At 36.2% G+C, this 18,818-nt stretch overlaps 1 protein-coding gene across 6 annotated transcripts in view; it reads left to right on the top strand.

The window, feature by feature from the left end:
• PAM (peptidylglycine alpha-amidating monooxygenase) overlaps positions 1-18,818 on the top strand; it is a 155,739-nt gene that overhangs the window by 46,034 nt on the left and 90,887 nt on the right. For 5 of the 6 annotated variants that reach the window (XM_039338635.1, XM_039338633.1, XM_039338629.1 and 2 more), the window contains exons 2-3: positions 16,524-17,050; positions 18,115-18,235. In XM_039338635.1, coding sequence (XP_039194569.1) covers positions 16,941-17,050; positions 18,115-18,235 — 231 coding nt within the window. In that variant the 5' untranslated portion in view covers positions 16,524-16,940. Of the gene's footprint in view, positions 1-3,913; positions 4,021-16,523; positions 17,051-18,114; positions 18,236-18,818 lie in introns of those variants that run through there. The other variant, XM_039338631.1, reaches the window with a different exon arrangement.

Below are 18,818 nucleotides of genomic sequence, written 5' to 3'. Positions count from 1 at the left end.
TAAAAGTTTGATAGCTGACCCCAGCGAAGATCTGAACAAAGTCTTCCAATTAACTTCATCCCTTGATATCTTGCTCTGTTTTTGGAGATACAAATATTGCTGCATCCAATATAAATTATTTTACCTCTACATTTTGTAAGTGCAAAATAATAATGAATGCATAAGCAGATTATCAAGGAGATTTATGAACCAATATTTTGCTTTTGTTTCTGGAAAATTCAGATGTGGGATTTGTACTGCCATTATCTATATATAAAAGTGGTACCACTACATATTTGCAATTTGCTAGGCTTTTAAGATATAATGATTAGCTTTATTTAATATCTTTCAGTCTTCCTGCTTGGCTGGTTGCATTATTTCGTATTTGGCTGGTTGCGTTATTTGCTATTTATTGTCTCTTATATAAGTTTGTTTATCACATTTCTGAACTGCTTACCTCCCTCAGAGAGTTGTTGTCTAGGTGTATTTTATAGTAGTTCTATATAATTCTTGATAGATTTTATAAAATTAATAGAATTATTTTTTAAACTATTATTAAATGTATTTGTTGGCAGTAAGAAAGATAATGCATCTTATGCAACTTAGAGAAGTAGCCTCTTTTCTAAAAATGTTGATAGTACAATACAAGGTTGATAACACTAAAATAGCACTTTTTCCTTTCTACTATAAGATTTTCTGTGAGCAACTGGATGCTTAATGCTTTTATATGCCCATTGGGACATAATTTCTCACCAATCATCAAGCAGTGTAGATATCAGTTCTTTATTCCCTTTTCCACTATGAACTTGAAGCTTTCCTGTGCAAATTCTGAGAAGATGCCAACTGTGTCAATACACTTTCAATTACACACTGTGGCTTTGTTTCCTATTTCTTTTCTAGTTTTTACTGTGAGGCGCTAGCAACCCTCGGGGAAGGGGAAATGACTGACCCTGCATCAGACAAGTTGGTTTAAGTGTTTCTTAAAATAATGTACATTGATCTTGTTGTGGTGACCACATTAATTTTGGATCTGTTTTAAGGAGAGGTCCTCCCCACATAAAAAGCATACAGTTCAGTGAAGCCACTTCAGGTAAATAACTTTGTGCTCATACTTCCCTAAAGCTAAAGATTGTTCAATATTTTAGTAGTTACCTATAGAGATGGATCTTGAGGATAACGTACATAGTGCATATTTTTGTTTTATTCTTTTTCCAGCCTCTTTTCAGGCATTTTAAAAGAACAAATGGAAAATGATGGAGATAGGGTCTGTACTCCCAACCTGTTCAAAACTTTATGTTGGATAGAATTATATGTAGCAAGAACATTAACCTTGGTTGGCTGCACATCCTAGTTTGTTACAGAATAATTTGCAAAGCTGAAGGCATCTTACACATTTCATTTTTTAACAATCCAGGCTGGGTCCTTCTAAGTGTACCACAAGGTTTTTACATGCCATTGACATGTAAAACATAAAATTCTTGGTATGCAATAGTGGCGAATATCTGTAGCTTAGGTGTAGGATGAAGGTGTTTATAAGAGCTTTGTGTGGTCTGTAGGTCTTGTGATGGGTCAGGTGTGGGTATGTCAAGTGAGGGTCTTGTGATGGGTCTTGTGATGGGTCAGGTGTAAGTCATCATGGGAGACTTGTGATGGGTAATTTACATCAGGTCAGGGTCATTGGGAGGTGAAGTGCTGGTTGGGGAGGTTGCGTGGGATGGTTGAGGGTCAGTGCTGTCTCTGGTTAGCTGTGTGGTCAATTTGTATTCTGAAGGGTTCGTATGCTTGTTGTAAGTCAATGTGTCTGTTGACGGAATTGCTTGTGGAGTGCCAGGCTTTGGTCAACTCAGCCATGGTAACATGGCTGATGATTTTTGTGTTGTTCCAATCAAACTGGTGCTGTTTGGTGTCAGTATGTGTAAAGACTAAGGATTTGGGATCGTGGCATTTGATTGCCAGCCGGTGTTCATGGATCTTGTTTTTTTAATTGATATGATGTTTGTTCCATGTAGAATTGGCTGTAATTGTTATAGCTGACTTTATAGAATACATTGTGTCTTTTATCCTTCTATAGCTTGTCTTTGGTTCTGGATAATTCCTGGCAGAGTGTGGCTGTGAACTTGTCGGCTTTGGCTATTCCTTTTTTAAAAAATATATTTTATTGATTTTTTACAAATAACAATCTTTAGGGTTTAGTAAACAGCGTGTTGTCTGGATTCATATATTTGAAAAAATCAATAATTAATTTCTATAATTCTATAATCAATATATTAATTAATGATATATTTCCTTCATCTTCTCTTCTTCCAGTAGTATTCTCCCTTTGTCAACATTAAACAAATATAGTTCTTAATACTTTTGATACATACAAGGTTGGATATAAACATTTTTCTTGTGTTTGTACAAATAACAGTAACATCAACATATAACATCTTTTTTGATCGGCTTATGTTTCAATTGTGTTTGTAAAAGTAATCTTATTAAATCACTATGTGTCCTGTTTACAAGATTCTTATTTAAGCTTAATTTTCCTTCTGTATTTAAACCATTCTTATCAGTCATAATTTTCTCAAAGTTAATTACTTTGAAATATCCAAACTTTTCATTCACATACACCATCCCAATATTTTTTACATTTCATATATTATAAAAAATACTATACAACTTGTATATCTTATCCTTCTTACTGTAGGGCACCTGTATATCCATAATTTATCTATTCTTTTAACCATATTCAAACAAGTGTTTAATCATATAGTACTCTATCTGGTAAGTCACATCAAATCTCTTAAATCTAGCTCTAGTCTTCTTCTTTGCCAAGTAGCTTTCCAAGTCAGTGTGTTCAGCTTGCCAGGGGATTCGTCCTGTATTTTTGTGAATGTTGTTGGTACAAGGAAAGACAAGTTAATTAGGATGTGCATTTTTTGTCTCCAAAACTCTAATGATTCTCCTAGCTGCTCTATAATCCATTTTGTTAGATCTTCTTTCTTATCTTCATGTTTGTTTTGAAGCCCTGAAAAAATAAAATATCTTTTCCATGAGAATGGAATGATTCTCTTTATTTGTAGCTTCCCTCTTTGGGTCACTGTCCTCTGGTTTATGTTCTGTTATCTGATTTGTTTGTTCATTCTTTGTCATCATTTTCTGAGAATTTTTTAATTGTAAGTTTAGGTTAAAGATGTACTCATTTATGTCGTCAAAATTGTTGTTAATCTCAAGATGATTTGAAACAATTGTCATTTGAATCTGTCACAGCATTGCATACATTTCCTCCTGGAAAATAGTTGCCTTGTCTTGGAGTATTGTCCCTGCAGATCTCTGATAATCCAGGCTGGGACCTTCAGAAGGAAATATTAGGTGTGGTTTCCTGCCACTTTTAGATAGGTATGTAACATCCATTTTATCTCCCCCCTCTAGATAGTCTTTCACCGGTACCATAGTCTCTGTGTGATTAGCCTTGTCAAACCAGCCAATCTTAAAATCCAAACTACCAAATTTTATATAGTTCTTATCTTTGTATATGGTTTTTATAATCCAAAGCGTTTCTAATTGTCAAAGCACCAGTAAAAGTAAAAGCAGTATTTTATAATATTTCTTCTGTTCAGGGGTCTTACAATTATCAGCCAGCCAAAATTGCAGTCCAGAATGTTTAACCAACTAAAAGCTTTCCAGTAAATTCCCCCCTAGAAGATTAGTCAAAAGTTAAGGGTTTTTTTTATCTACAAACAATTCTTGAGCTTAGAGATCACACCTCAGTAAGTGTTTATAATCCCAGAAGATCAGCAGTTTTTAAAACAAAGTTTTCACTCTATGGTAGGTGGCCCAGTGTATTTTCTTTTCTCTGTTCTCAGCTGTTCTCTATTTGGCTAGAAGTCACTGAGGTTCAAAGGAACAAGTTGTTCTTTATTTCTGGGCATCTTGCCAATTTCTGAGTCAATGCAGGGCAAAACCAGCCGTGTGGTGCAGAGCCCCGCAAGCCGGCTATTGCTATTCCTAGGGGTTGGAGAATTCTGGCTATCATTTCTGACACCCTTTTTGTGTATGGTAGGTTTAGTTTTTGTGTAGTAATTGGCTATGTGGTGTGTTGTGGCTTGGGTTCTATGTGTCAGAATACAAAGTTTTTGGGATAACCGTTCTTCTGCTTTTCTTAGTGTTGTGGTGCTGCAGTGTGTCATGGCCCTTCTGAAGAGGGTCTGGACACAGCTCCTTTTGTGTGTGGTGGAGTGGTTGTTTGCAAAGCTAAAGGATCTGGCCCGTGTGCATGGGTTGAGGTAGACATGGGTTTCCAGTTCTCCAGTGTCTAGTCTCCTTATGTTGATGTTGAGGAATGGGAGTTTGTTCTGTTTCCTCTTCGCATAGCCAAAGTATTTTTTTTAAATGTTTTTGTTGTTTCAGTATCTTTGGAAGAAGTTTGCCACTGATGGGGTACAGCAAGGAAATAATTGGTTCAGAGCATTCACAGTTTATTTCTTCAGTAAATTTATATCCCATATTTTCTGTGAGAATGTGGCATACATGGATATCTCTCCTAATTTTGTTTCCACAAGAGTAATTGGCCAAAGTCACCCAGAAATTTATTTAAGGTACAACGTAAATTTGATTTATTTTCTCTTAGGTGTCTTATCTAATGGAAGGAGAAGGGGGGGTATTTTGTTTTTCAGTGAAGTGGGTGAAGAAAAAGCATTGGCCAGGAAGTCACAAATCACAAATGTGGAAAAATGATAAATATAGATTATCATTTATTAAGTAGGCATGATGAATTTTACTGCATTTTGTGGTTTTCTGAGCTCATTTAACATTGAAGTAAACTGCTTAGCACAAAATTATGCAAATGATTGGCTTTCCAAATAATGCCATGCTACCATATGCTACTACTTGTTAAATTGTTCTTTGAATTCACTTTCTGCATGAGTATGAATGAGAGAAAAAGACTGCAAAGCTTTCATGCCTTGTGAAGATGTACATGTAACTTTACTAAAAGAGCTAAAATGTTATTGTGCTTAAATAAAGCATACTTGCCAATACATTATTTCTGTTTGAATGCTTAGCTGTTTAAATTGACCCTGAAGTCCATAATCTTTAGGGAGAAGTTGACCCATTGGAATTCTGAATCTGTCCTGAGCGCAATCAACCGTTAAAACATTCATTTCCCAGGTAAAAACATTCATTTCCTAGGTAGCAAGTGAGGAGAGTAAAAGACTTTGTTACACAAACTGAGCATACAGAAGAGAGAGGATTTCATACTCATAATCTCTAGCTTCCAGCCAGATTTAATCCTGCAGTGTTACCAGTCACCTTCTAGCTAGGTTATCTTTTAAGTTTTCGAGGTATCAGGGCGAATCCCACGATGAAGCATAGGGCTGCAGTTGTACATGGCAGCCTGTTGTTTTATTTTGATAGCTTTGAGGTGTTGTATATTTAAAATAAATAAAAATAAACTACAATGATATAATGGAAAATATACTTACATACAATAAGTATATAATATACAGTGAAGGCATAATTTCTGGGTTATGTAACTTGTAAGAATCTGCCTCTGGTAAATAGAAGAGAATGTCTGTGGGTACAACAGGACTCCATTGATGCTACACTGGAAACCCCAGGCCAATATTTTGCAGACTCAGATCCAATGAAACACTTTATTTACATTAGAACACTTGGTTAAGTGGCTTAGCTGGTATAAATTAACCCTGATTTTCTTTTAGAAAGGGGTATTACTGAAAATTACTCAGCACTGGTCTTTTATACCTTTCGGTTAAAAATGAAAGCATTACAAAACTTTACAATGGGATTCAGCTATCCGTCTTCCAATTGTTTGAAACACTTGTGTTCATGTCTGCATGAAACTTTATGCAAAAATAAAGCCCTTAGTGATTCTTCATTTACAACCATGAAAAATGTTTTTTTCTTCGCTTCAAGTGTTAAATGGGCTGAGCGCAAACTGCAATGCAAATGGAACACCTACTGCTCTGGCTGTGGTATAAATAGCATTCTACTCTCAGATTTTGATGCTTAGGCTCTGTGGACTTGAGTAGTTCCTAGAAGAATTATGAACATGGATGGTATCTTAGAAAAAAGCAGCTTGAGTTGTCTGTTTAACTGGACACTGCACACTGTCCGGTTTAGTTAATTAAATCTGTAGCATGCTTTCCTCCCATTTGCCTTTGAAAATGTTCTAAAAGGTATTCTGGAAATTAACCATAAAGACATGAAGCTAAAAAATGCAACCGCATTTAAGTAGTTAAGCATTTTCTGTGACAAAGGCTACACAGTCTTTTTCCCCTGGTGTGAATGCTTCCATTTAACAATAATATGATAACTGCTGATCTCTCTGTGAGTTGGATTCACAGTCTAAGAGATTGCAGAAGAAGCAGTTGGAAATCATAACAAAGCATTTCAAACCCCAAATGTGTGAGATTCATTTTAATAAATTTCATTTTAATAGTCTTTAGCACACTTCTGTTCAGGATTTTATACAGATTTGCTTTCCCATAGCAATTGACTTCATTGCTAGGATTTATTGATTTTATTGGCTACATATCGATGCTATTGTTGCTAATTCTTAGAAAATGTGTTTGTATGTCTGATTGGTAACTATGGATTATGCTTGTATAAAAGTATTGTCATAGAAGTGAAATATTTTAATGATAGCAGCAGCCTGAACCATGGTATAAAACAGCTTTCCTGATTACTAGGCATGCTGAGGAAACTAGTTTGTTTAAAAAACCTAGAAAGTGGAGATCATCTTTGTCTGCCTTATAGTGGAATCAGGGTCATTCAGAAGGAATCTCACTGAGTTTAATAGGATTTATTCCCATTTAAGAATACAATGGATTAGGATCTAACAGACGGTTCTAGATTAAGATCGCCTTTAATGGTTTGCAAAGATTTGTAATATGTATTATACTGTATTGTATAGCCTCCCTCCCTAGCTTGAATGTCAATTTAATTTAGAAGTTAAAAGCACTGGGCAGAAATCCAGGAAACTATGAGTTCCAGTCCTGCCTTTGGCATGGAGCCAACTCAATGATTTGGGGCCAGTCATTTTCTCTCATCCCTTAAAACAGTGGTTCTCAACCTTCCTAATGCTGCGACCCTTTAATACAGTTCCTTATGTTGTGGTGACCTCCAACCCCCCCATCCAGCTGGCCGGGGAAGGGGGCAGGAAGGCCGCTCCACCGGCTCCATCCAGCCTGGTTGGAGAAGCGCCATTCCTTTCTCTCTTTCTCTCTCTCTTTCCTTTTTCTCTCTTTCTTTCCTCTCTTTCTTTCCTCTCTTTCACTTTCTCTTTCCTCTTTCTCTCTTTCCTCTCTCTCTTTCCTCTTTCTCTCTTTCCTCTCTTTGTCTCTTTCCTCTCTTTTTTCCTCTCTTTCTCTTTCTCTTTCCTCTCTGTCTTCTCTCTTTCCTCTCTTTCTCTTTCTCTCTTTCCTCTCTCTTTTCCTGTTTCTCTTTCCTCTCTCTTTCTCTCTTTCCTCTTTCTCTTTCATCTCTCTCTTCTCTTTCTCTCTCTTTCCTCTCTCCTATCTCTCCTTCTTTCCTCTTTCCCTCTTTCCTACTTTTCTCTTCCCCCCATTTCTTTCCCCTCTCTTTCTCTCTCTCTTTCCTCTCTCTCTCTTTTTCTCTCTCTTTCTCTGTTTCCTCCCTTTCTCTTTCTCTTTTTCCTCTCTCTCTTTCCTCTCTCTTTTCCTCTGTTTCTCTGTCTTTCCTCTCTCTCTTTCTCTCTCTTACGGCAGCTCCTGCCGGGATTCGTCCTCCGTCCATCGATGGAGCTGCAGTGGGGGCTGGAGCTGTGCAGCCTGCCAGCCCCTCCGCCAGCTTGGCTGCTCCTCCCTAGGCACCCCTGTTGCCCCGGCGCCTGCCTGAGCTGCCTTGGGGCAGCAGAGGAAGGAGAGGAGAAGGGCAAGAAAACTGCTGCCGCCGCCCCAGCTGGGACTCCGCGCTGCCCAGCCTTACCCTCCGCCCATCGGTGGAGCCGCGGTGGGGGCTGGTGCCATGTGTCCCCTGCCAGCCCCTCTACCACCCTAGCTGCTCCCCCCAGGCACCCCTCTTGCCCCAGCGCCCACCTGAGCCGCTTTGGGTACAGCAGGAGGAAGAATAGGAGGAGGAAGAGGATGGCAAGGAAGCCGCTACCAGCGCTGGGCCCCAGGAGGTGGCTCTCCTCTCCTACCTTTGCTGAATCTCCTTCTTCCTTCCCGGCAGCCTGGACTCCGGCGCGTCTTCCTGGCCAGTGGGTCCAATGGTCGGGCTGTCTGGGGATCGCAGGGGCTGGTGTCCCTTGGGCCGTGGCTTGCGGGAGGGCTGGCCCACTCAGCGGAGACTCTAGCGGGCCACTCCCAGCAGGAATCCCGGGGCTTCCCTGGGCAGCTCCAAGGCCATGAGGCCCTGGCCGTGCTTCTCCCAGGGGGTGGGGCACCCGGGCGCAGGGGTAAATCTGCCTGAGAGAGAAAGAGAGAAGGGTAGCAAAAGTGCCTCTCTGTCTCTCTCTCTCTGCAAATGGCGGAGGAGGCCATGCGGAGACGGATGTGGAACGGTGTCTCTGTTCCTAAGACCATCGGAAATATGTGTTTTCCAATGGTCTTAGGCGACCCCTGTGAAAGGGTTGTTCAATCCCCAAAAGGGTCGCGACCCACAGGTTGAGAACCGCTACCTTAAAAGAAAGCAGTGATGAAAATTGCCAATAAAATTGCATGTGTTTGTCTATTTAAAGACTGACCTGAAGATACAGATTCCCCCCCCCAAGTTGGTACCGTCCAAATGTGTGGGGCTACATTATTTCTGGATGCTAGCTCATTGGGAAGCATATCTGTAGGAGATCAGATTTGGGAATGGTTGGTTAATGTGAACTTTTAGGTGAGGAAAGGTATTAGAAACAAAATGTGGGTAAAGCAGCAATTCTCTGTAGACTGTGCTTTCTTATTTCTCCTTCTTCCTATTGGAAAAAAAAGCCATGTATACCAGGTCATGTATGAAGATGTTTTGTTTAGGCAACGCCTTGCATAAATTATTAACTGTTCATCAAACGATTTATGTGAATTACAGTCTTGTTGCATCATCTGAATAATCATCTACAAAAAGGTATTATTTATTCACCCAGAATGTAGGACAGCATACAAGTTTAGCAAATTATTAAATTATTAATATTGTGAATCAGATGGGAATTTTTTTATATGCGTTCTTTATAATTTTGCAATATGACAGTTTGAATGATAAATTCATGGGTAACAGCTTTGCAGAACCCAATAATTAAAGATAATAAAAATTAATATGATATTGAACTATTCTGATTTCTAAAAGTTATATTATGATTTTTAAATTAGCAATATAAAAAAAACGTTGGAAGAGGAAGCAAAATATTTGTTGGTTAAATGTATATTCCATATTTCTTCTAGAACTCAAGGCAATATGCATACCCTCTGCTAGTTTTTCAGAAGAATAAATGACTTGCACTTCCAAATCACTCTGGGAGCTTGGTAGCAGACTTGTCTGATATAACATTTGCTGATTCTCTTCTTGTCATAAATGTGAGAAACGACCAAGTCCTAAATTAGTTTGTTTCTTGTTGCCTTCCTTCTTCCTTCTTTATAGGAAAAACATGTACAATATTATGAAGACAATAGCACTACCCCTGTTGAATTTGTGCTCCTTGGAATCTGGGTTTCCGAATACCAAACTCCAGATTTCTCAACCTTCCAGGTGCTGTGACATCCCCCTCCCAATAAAAGTATCATGTTATCCTCATCTAACAAAACCAGTTAGTTCTTTGGGCTATGTCTGATCAAGAAATAATCACACCAAATACTGCCAATAATAAAATTGTTAGTATACATACAAAAACCAAACCAATAATAAAAACTTGAAAGATTACAAAACAAAACTTTTTCAGCCAACAGCAAATAATCAAATTGAAAAGCATGGGAACAATATGCCAATTCAACCCTGACAATATTTCCTGAAATGCGAGCTGTCCCTGTGAAATACCCTGTATTGTTGTTCTGTCGCATTTTCACTCTGTACTGTGGGTCAGCAACTAAAAAAAAGCAAGATCAAATTCTGATGGTGATCCAGACAGCAGCAAATCCCAATTTCAGGATCTAGGATTTCCTGTAAGAGTTTGTCCTGGGCCATCTCACTGCTCACTTACACAATGGCCAGGCCACAGGTACCTCCATGACAAACCATTTCTCCTGTATCAGTACTTATTAGGGAGAATGTAAGTGACCTTTCCCTATCTTCAAGCACCCCCAAATTTATGACTCTCTTTAGATTTTTTTGCTACTCCACTTAATATAATTATGACTACCTTTTTCAAAGGAGTTTTTCAGGAGATGTTTTGATATGTGGGATGGAGAGAAAAAACATGCTTTTGAAGAGCAAATAGGCACTAATTTGTTTACAGAAGCAGCTCAAAATAATTAAAAATAGAATCTGTTGTTCTTTTGCTCCAAATGTCAAGAAAAGCTTTGATCTTATCAGAATGTAAATACATTTATATGAATTAATGAAGTTATGTAAAATACACAAAAGCACAAGAAAATACTAAGTTTTGAACACTGAAGCTTCAATAAACTTCATAACTAAGTGCAAAATGTTCCTGAAATTTGATGGACTTCTTTTTTTTCCTATGTGCATCTTTGAGTTAAATTTCAGCATTGTTCTCAAGCACCATTAAATCCCATTATCTAAGTACACAGAATAAGCTATTGAGAATACATTGTCCCTAGCCAGGTACAGTAATTCAGTGTCATCTTGTTCCTAGATGTTACATTATGCTCTTTTTCTTGGTTGATGGATACTGTTTTATAGACTTTCAATAGTCAAAGCATGTTTGTTTTCTTTATAGGTCTGTATGTCTCGGTTAGGGTTTCTGATTCTCTGCTGCCACCTAGTAACTGTCTAGATTTTTTCAGACTTCGTAAGGTACAGTCACTTTCTCAATATAAATTAATGGAATTCTTTAAACCTCTTGCCATATGTAATATTAAAAGTGACTTACTTTCAGAGAACCATGTAGAGTTGTATTGAATGGTAAGGATCTCAGGCTAGTTTCTGCGCAGAAGAAAGTAAACAAAGAAAGTGACTTTCAAAACAAGCTTATCTATCCACTAAGTTCAGTCTATTTTGCATGTTCTACTATCTTGATGGGCAAACATGAAAAGTTTTTCTATACTGCAGTTACTAGCAATTTAATCTCCCTTTTGTTGACCCAGGGTATCCAGAGACTATTTATCCAACTCTTTTTTTAAAAAATCATCCAAATTTCTAAATTTTTCCTGCTTTGTCACAGCAGATATAAATTAGTCAGGATTATCTCCTCACAATAAAGTCTGAGAATAGAAAGCTAGAACAACAAAACTTTTTATATCATAATTCTTTTTATTAAATATATTTTTTCATTAGTACAAAACAAATCTAATAAAGAAAAGGAAGAATGAAAGAGAAAAAAAATATAATCAACTGCAAAAGAAAAAAAGGAAAACAAAAAAGAGAATGCTTGCACTTAAAGCGGTATATAAGTCTCATAAAATAAATAAATAAAATAAATAAAAAAGAGAAAGAAACAACCAAGGAAACTAAAGTAGATGATTTCTGGTTTCTTTTCAACAGATATTAACAAACCCATAATTTCCTGTCCCTGTTAACTATTCCAGAAATATCTTCAGCTCAGTTCATCTTTTTTTAAGTCATTAAATCCATTAGTCCTCATTTCTTTTTTAAAAAATGATAAATAAATACATTAACCCTGTTTTTGAAATGTTTCCATAGTCTAGTCCAGTGATGGTGAACCTTTTAGAGACTGAGTGCCCAAAAACCACCCCGCCTCCTGTTGCACCCCCACCCCACTCCCTGCCCCACCCAACTGCAGGGCCACCCACCGTCTCCACGCCCCATGCAGCCCAGGCAGTCCAGTAGCGCCATGTCGGTCATGCTCTCCGCCTGCACCCTGCAGAATCATCTGCGTGCAACAGGGTGTGAGGGTGGAGTTTTGGTCCAGTTGCCTGGCTGCCATGTCCTTGGCTGCGCTGCTCTGTGCGGGCCGCGCACGGGGAGTGAGTCTCCTCCAGAGGGGCTGCTGGTGAGGGGGCACGGGGGGAGGCAGGACTGGGGCAATGGCATGCGTGCCCACAGAGAAGGCTCTGAGTGCCCCTTCTGGCCATAGGTTCGCCACCACTGGTCTAGTCTAATCATATTAAAGCTTTTTGGATTCAATGAGCTGGAAGTAAGAGAACTAATGTTCTCTAGAACAATCTTTGTTTTATTAGGTCTACCATATCTTGCCTACAAAAATCTTATTACCACAAAATGTGAACACACATTTATGTTGTATAGCATTTTTGTTGCCATCCACTGGTTATCTGGAGTTTTGCAGACCAGATAATTAGCTGTAGTGCAATTCTCTTCCTTAACATATTTCTGCTTTAAAAAGACTGTACTGTAAATGAGATTTACAATTTACTGTGTTGTATGTTTGGAACATTTTTATTGTTTCAGCTGCTTTTTATGTAAACTAACTAAATTTGTGATGTTTCCCCAGACATTTGTCTTCCAATCAAATGGATGTATTCATGGATATTTATCTTGTGTGTTAGGCCAGGAGAGTGCTGTATTTCAGATTTTTCAACAGTGTAATTTCTTCGTGCTATGGAAGATTGGAAAAAAAACCCCTGTCCATTTAAAATCCTTCATTCACTGCATTATTTGAGATAAAAGGTTCATGGAACATATCTTTGATTTGATTAGTGCTTCTCTTTTTATAGTATGAAGGCTTTATTTTCTTACAATGCAGTTTTCTAAACAATCAGTTTCTATAGTCCTATGCAAAACCCTTTTGTGAAATATTAAAATTAGACTTACAGAGCTACATTTAAAATGAACTAGCATTTCTATGCAGAGCTGGAACTTTTCTTACAATAAAATTTCAAGATGGTATTGCTTCAAACAGAACTCATCCCTTATAGCGTGTTCCTTTTTCCTACGAGAAATAGAATACAGTATTGCAGCCACTAGAAAGTTCATAATCAAAGCTATTGTCTAAGTTCTAATTGTGTAGTAACCTTTGTTTTATACACCTTTTATACTGCTAGTTACAACACTGCTGCTTTTGTTGAGAGTAAAATTTACTATTATGTTTCCATCAGAGGAAACATATTTACCTCATAATGTAAAAACATGCATCAAGACCCCCAGATCCTCAATAAGACCTACTAATCTACCCATACAAGATTTTAGTATATTACATAGGAGCTCCTACATAGGAGAATAATGTTTCACTGTGCTAGTGGAAATATATTGTGTGATGCTAGATTTCATCTGGATAATCTTCATCCTACTGGGGAATCTGTGTGACTGTGACATTTTCTAAGGAAATGTATGAATAATGAATAGTAAGTTGCAAATGAATAACTAGAAAGTACACGTAGTGTTAAGCATTCATGGTTGTGTCCTGCTTTGTGCTTCCAGAATATTAAGGAAGTTAAGAGCCTATTTTAATTTTTCCTAACCTATTTTCCTCTAAGCATTTCCTCAGAATACAATTCCCCACTGGGTAGGAACTCTGACTAAGGGTTGTACTCTCAACTCACAGAGTGATCAAGAGGTTGGGAAAATCTTTTTGCTGATGATGACACTGGATATTTTTACAATTCCGTATATGCTGGATTTTAGGAGAGGGAACAATTCTCTGCTTGAGAATTGTCTATTAAGTAAGGAGAAAAGAATGTCTGATGTCATTACATACTTCTTGCTTATTTTTAGAATTTTGAAAGGCAACATTTGGACACTTCAGAAATATGCGTATTCTTTGTACAAATTAATTTCTTGTTTAATTTTTTTTTCAAAATGTTATAAAATCAAAGGGTTACACATGCAGGATAGATATACATATTAATAATATCAGTCTGAGAAGATAAATACATTTTAGGATATATTAGACTCCTGACATATCATTCTCTGCAGAAACTTAGCTTAATAATTTGTTACAAATTATTTCTGGCAATGGTAGCATAAGTGCTTTGTTAATACAAAGATATATTTTGGCCTCCAGAATATTAAATGCTAGCAGCATTAAACATTTCTTATGTTAATGATTTAAGTATTAAGTTATATTTTATATAGCATTAACTACATAATTCTTTAAGGATGTTATTAACTAAATAAAATGTATTACTTTCATAGAGCCACTTTGCCAGTTTCTTTAGCAATATATTGAAAAGTAAAACCTAATTCCATTACTTTTTGACATGTATGTCATACCTGAGTGATTTCATTGTGGTCTGCAAAAACTCAAATATGTCATGAGAGTCTTGCTGCCTTGTTAATCAGTATTGTGCTCTTTGTTAGATGGATCAGTTCTTGAATATGTATGATTTGGGCAATGGAATATAACATGCACATAGCAGTATAATTTTATTACTTTTACTATATGAGCAGTCTGCAACACTGCATAACCATTCAAAAGCTCTTTGCGCAGTCTGAAATTCTCTCAAGAGAAATTAAAGAGTACAGGTTTACAGTGCACCAATAAGCAGAAAATACTGTATGCTTTTAAAAGTCAGTGTCAGTTTCATCTCCAAAAGTGAACATTTCATATATTTTAGAGTGATTGAGAAGGGATGCAAGGTGGGATATATAAATAGGCCTAGGGAAGACCACTTGTTTGTTTGTTTGTTTGTTTCATTCATTCATTCATTCATTCATTCATTCATTCATTTTATTTTCGTATTTCTATACCATGCATCTCCCTTAAAGAGGGATTCTGATGCACACTTCCCAAATTAAATTCTCAAATTAAAATGCAGTTTGGATCAGCTCTGTGGTCTGCAGTGCAGCTTGTGACTGAAAAGCGACATATAGAAATTCAAATATTTAGGAAAGTTTCTTAAAGAAACAAATGCCTACTATCAAAATGGTAACTTTATGCACAGTTTATTGGAACTGACTTCCTAATGGAAAGGATGCGGACTAGCTATACATACTTCCAAATATGAACAAACCGTTGCAGAAGAATATCTGAAAACAGTAGCCAGGTGGAAGAAAACCTGATAAAATTAGTTTAGGGGTATTTTTTTTATTCCTGATGCTGAGTTATTGTCTCCACAAGTATACTAAAAGTGATGTCACTTTGTTTTGCTGGGAAAGATGCAAAGCAAAGTGGCTAGCCATGCACGTGTATGCAGAAATAGCCTGGAGCAGCTTCCAGTTCAGTTGAATGATTCAGAAAGAGATGCTTCAGATGTCTTTCCTCTTAGTGCTTACTCAGCCCTTGATGTGCAGTTTTGACTTCTAAAACATCAAAATAGTTGTCTAGGCTTTCTGCTTGACCTTATCCTGTTTCTTCTTTTCTTTGAAGTTTCTGTCAGAACCATGTCTTAGCACAAAGCCAAAGCACAGATCTAATTAACCAAAAGCATCATGTAATTTTGTGATTATATTCCTTATTTTGTCTTGCTTCCTTTTATTCATTTCTATTTACCTTCTCACAGAAAGTTTTCCTGAAAAATATTTGTTGTTACTTGTTCAGCCTAATATAATTCAGGCATTTCATAAATAATGAAAACACTGTTAATGAAACTTAACCTTGGCATGTGATTTTTTTTTAATCTTTTGCACATTTTGTTTGTGTTTTTAATATGCCTATTTGTTAGTTAAAATTGAATATATAATCATAAGCAGATATAATTCTATGAATGTGGAAGGCATATTTCAAGATCATGTTTATAATTGTAATAACATATTTCATAAAAAATTAATATGGTATTATTAAATACTAGCTATTTTGAATATTTCTGTTTTTCTAGGAATAATGTATATGTTAGCTTTTTTTGAGTGCCAAGTAATTGCTGTAGTAGAAATAACAATAAAGTATTAATACACTGTATCATAAATTGAAATGAAATGGGCCAAGGGAAATATAAAGAAAATAATGGATATTTAGAAACTACAGACACTCAGCTCTCGCAACTTAATTTGCTGAAAGCATTTGCACAATTATAGCCTAAAAATCTGTAAGACATTATACCTATTTGCTGCCTGCTTTTAGCTTCTAGATTGGAAGAATAGACACCTCACACATTTTTTCTTAAATTATATTTTTTTAATATTATATGTAGAATGCTAAGCATATCCATGCTCTAAAGTGTACAAAGATAGAAAGAATTGGGGAAAATATGCTTCATTTCAAATTCAGCTTATAGATTTTTCAGAAGTAGAGAGCTAGAACCGAATGGATTTTAGTTTTACAAATCCTGTCACTTGAATGCTTGCGGGAAATTGATAGATTAATTTAATAGACTACTGCATTCACAAAAAATGTTTGTATATACTTATAGATGTAGCAATAAATAGATAGACAGATAGACATATTCACACCTCAGACTTGAGAATTGCTATGTAATGTTTAAAGACGCAGAGTAGATCAACAAAGCTTGTAAAACTTTTTGTGAGTTGAATTGAAGCTTGTAAAATACCTAATGTCTGAAAAAGCTTTAATAGCAATTTCCTAAGAAATAAATACATAACATGTTAGTCATCCATTGCTTCTATTTTTACAGGTTTTGAATCATGAGTGACCTAGGTTTTCTGTGATGCCGCTAGGAGCTTTTTTCATTGTGGAATGGACTGACAACAGAGTCTTGGAGATTTGACAGCAGACTTAAGAAAACTCTGGAGCAGTGATCCTTACTTTCTTTTCATTGGACAAAAATACTCCAAAAGAAATATCTCTTTAGTACCACCTGCAATTCCCCCCCCCCCATTTCTATCACTTCGAATGAAGACAAGACAGTATTGGCATATCTTTCTGATTTAAAACATATCACCTTCTGAGACAGATGGTCTGTCAAATGCTGTAGGATGCCTGCAGAGAACATCATAATGAAGAAGAAAATGGATAGTTGTGCCACTGCCTAATTGTCAGGATCAGAGCCGATAAAGCTGCGCTGCCCTTTCCCTGCTGCCATAATAGGGTCATGAACAGCAGGGTGGACATGGCTGGCCTTGTTAACAACTTGCTAATATTGTTCCTTATTTTTCAAAACAGCTGTTGGGCTTTCAGAAGCCCTCTTTCTGCCTTTAAGAGGTGAGTGATTTAGAGACATTTTGTGTTATTTATCAGTATTTGCTGCTTCACTTCAGAGTCAATGTTGATAAATGTGTTACATGATTTAAACAATAGCCTCTAATGGTAAACAACAATAAACTCATTTGGAAGAATTTAGTTGTTTATGCTAGTCACTGAATGCTTGAAATGTTCATTGAAATGTTCACTGCTTTTCCTGGGTACGTAATTATAATAACAGTGGTTGAATTATAGTTGAATAATTTTTTAATGGAAACTTGTGGTGACTTTTTTTCCTCTTGAGTTTGAATAGCTCTTTTAAAGGTTTCAGGCATCTATAGCTTGTTAGATTAATCTTTTGTAACATATCTGTTTCAGGATGAATTCTTAAAACAAACTTACTCTTTTTTTTCCTTTGTAAGACATTATGGCTATATGTGCAATGTACATATGTATGTATATATGTATGTATGTATATATTTTATATCATATCGAGGATCTGTTATCATTAATTTGAAAACGTATTTTCCATGTAGCTGTCTCTAGACTATTCCGTGTAAAAATTATGATTAAATTTATTAGGCAAAAGTACAAGAGATTAAACAATAGTTTGCTAGTATATTCTGTGAATTGAAATTCAAGCACTTTTTCTTAGACTCTTCAAACTTTACACTAGATACAGATAGATGTTAGTATTTGAATTGGCATGATAATGCATTATGCATAAATGTATTGTAATTGGTTAGTGTATTATTGCAACATAAAATTTATTTATTAGTACATTTATAATGTTAACTTGATTAACTAACAGATCAGAATTTTAATAATTTGTAAGCGTTCCTCTCAAATTATACCTTTCTCCTTTTCAACTATACATGGCAATCTATACATCTGTTCATGGCCATAATATATTAGCTAATAGGTGAGCTGGTGGCTAATCCATTTTGCTATAAAAGGGATATTTTTGAAGTTTAAAAACAGTAATGGGAGTTAATAGAACATCTAGATAAATCTTACAAGCCAATAAAATATGTATTTAAATAACAAGTGTTATTATAATGTTCAAATTTCCTATTAATTTTTAGGTATAAAGATGCTACTAAATCTAATTCCAATGAATGTCTTGGTAGCACCAGGGAGCTGGTTCCACTAGGTTTATCAGAATTTGCACTGGATATTCGTATGCCTGGAGTGACTCCTAAAGAGGTAAAAACAAATGGACAATACTAACTTATACCTTATTTATCTACAGAAAATAAAATCATTAAGAAAATGAATTGCATGATTTGGTACATCTCTTTTGAAATGACTTCAAGACAGATTTCACAGGGAGCTGATTATTGTCATAGTTGCTGTTACTGTTTTCAGGGTTTGTTTTCTGGGGTCTCTGAAAATAGAGAAATGACAATATTAATTAAAAGAACAAGTTTGTTTTGATGGCTTCTGAGCAATTCTACATTTACATTGTACAATCCTGTATTACAAACATTGAACGTTTTATACAGTAGTTCTAGCCAAGATAAATTTGCTCCAGGCAATTGTTACAGTATGTCTCCCATCAACTGTGTAATCTGAGCATGCCCGAATAACCAACATCACATATCAAATAAACAATATTGGGCCTAGTGATGCAAAAATGTGTGTTATATACTTATTTAAAGGGAATATTAATGCATACTGGATATTATTAAAATTTAAATGTACAATTACCAAACACCTTGTTACAGCTTGAAAAAGTTGATTAGATAAATCAATGAAGTGTCAGATAACTAATATACTACTGTTACCA

This window comes from Crotalus tigris, unplaced genomic scaffold, assembly GCF_016545835.1.
Source record: "Crotalus tigris isolate CLP2741 ecotype Arizona unplaced genomic scaffold, ASM1654583v1 scf7180000017710.2780689, whole genome shotgun sequence".
In the NCBI taxonomy this organism is placed as follows: domain Eukaryota; kingdom Metazoa; phylum Chordata; class Lepidosauria; order Squamata; family Viperidae; genus Crotalus; species Crotalus tigris.
This window is presented reverse-complemented; position numbering and strand designations above follow the sequence as displayed.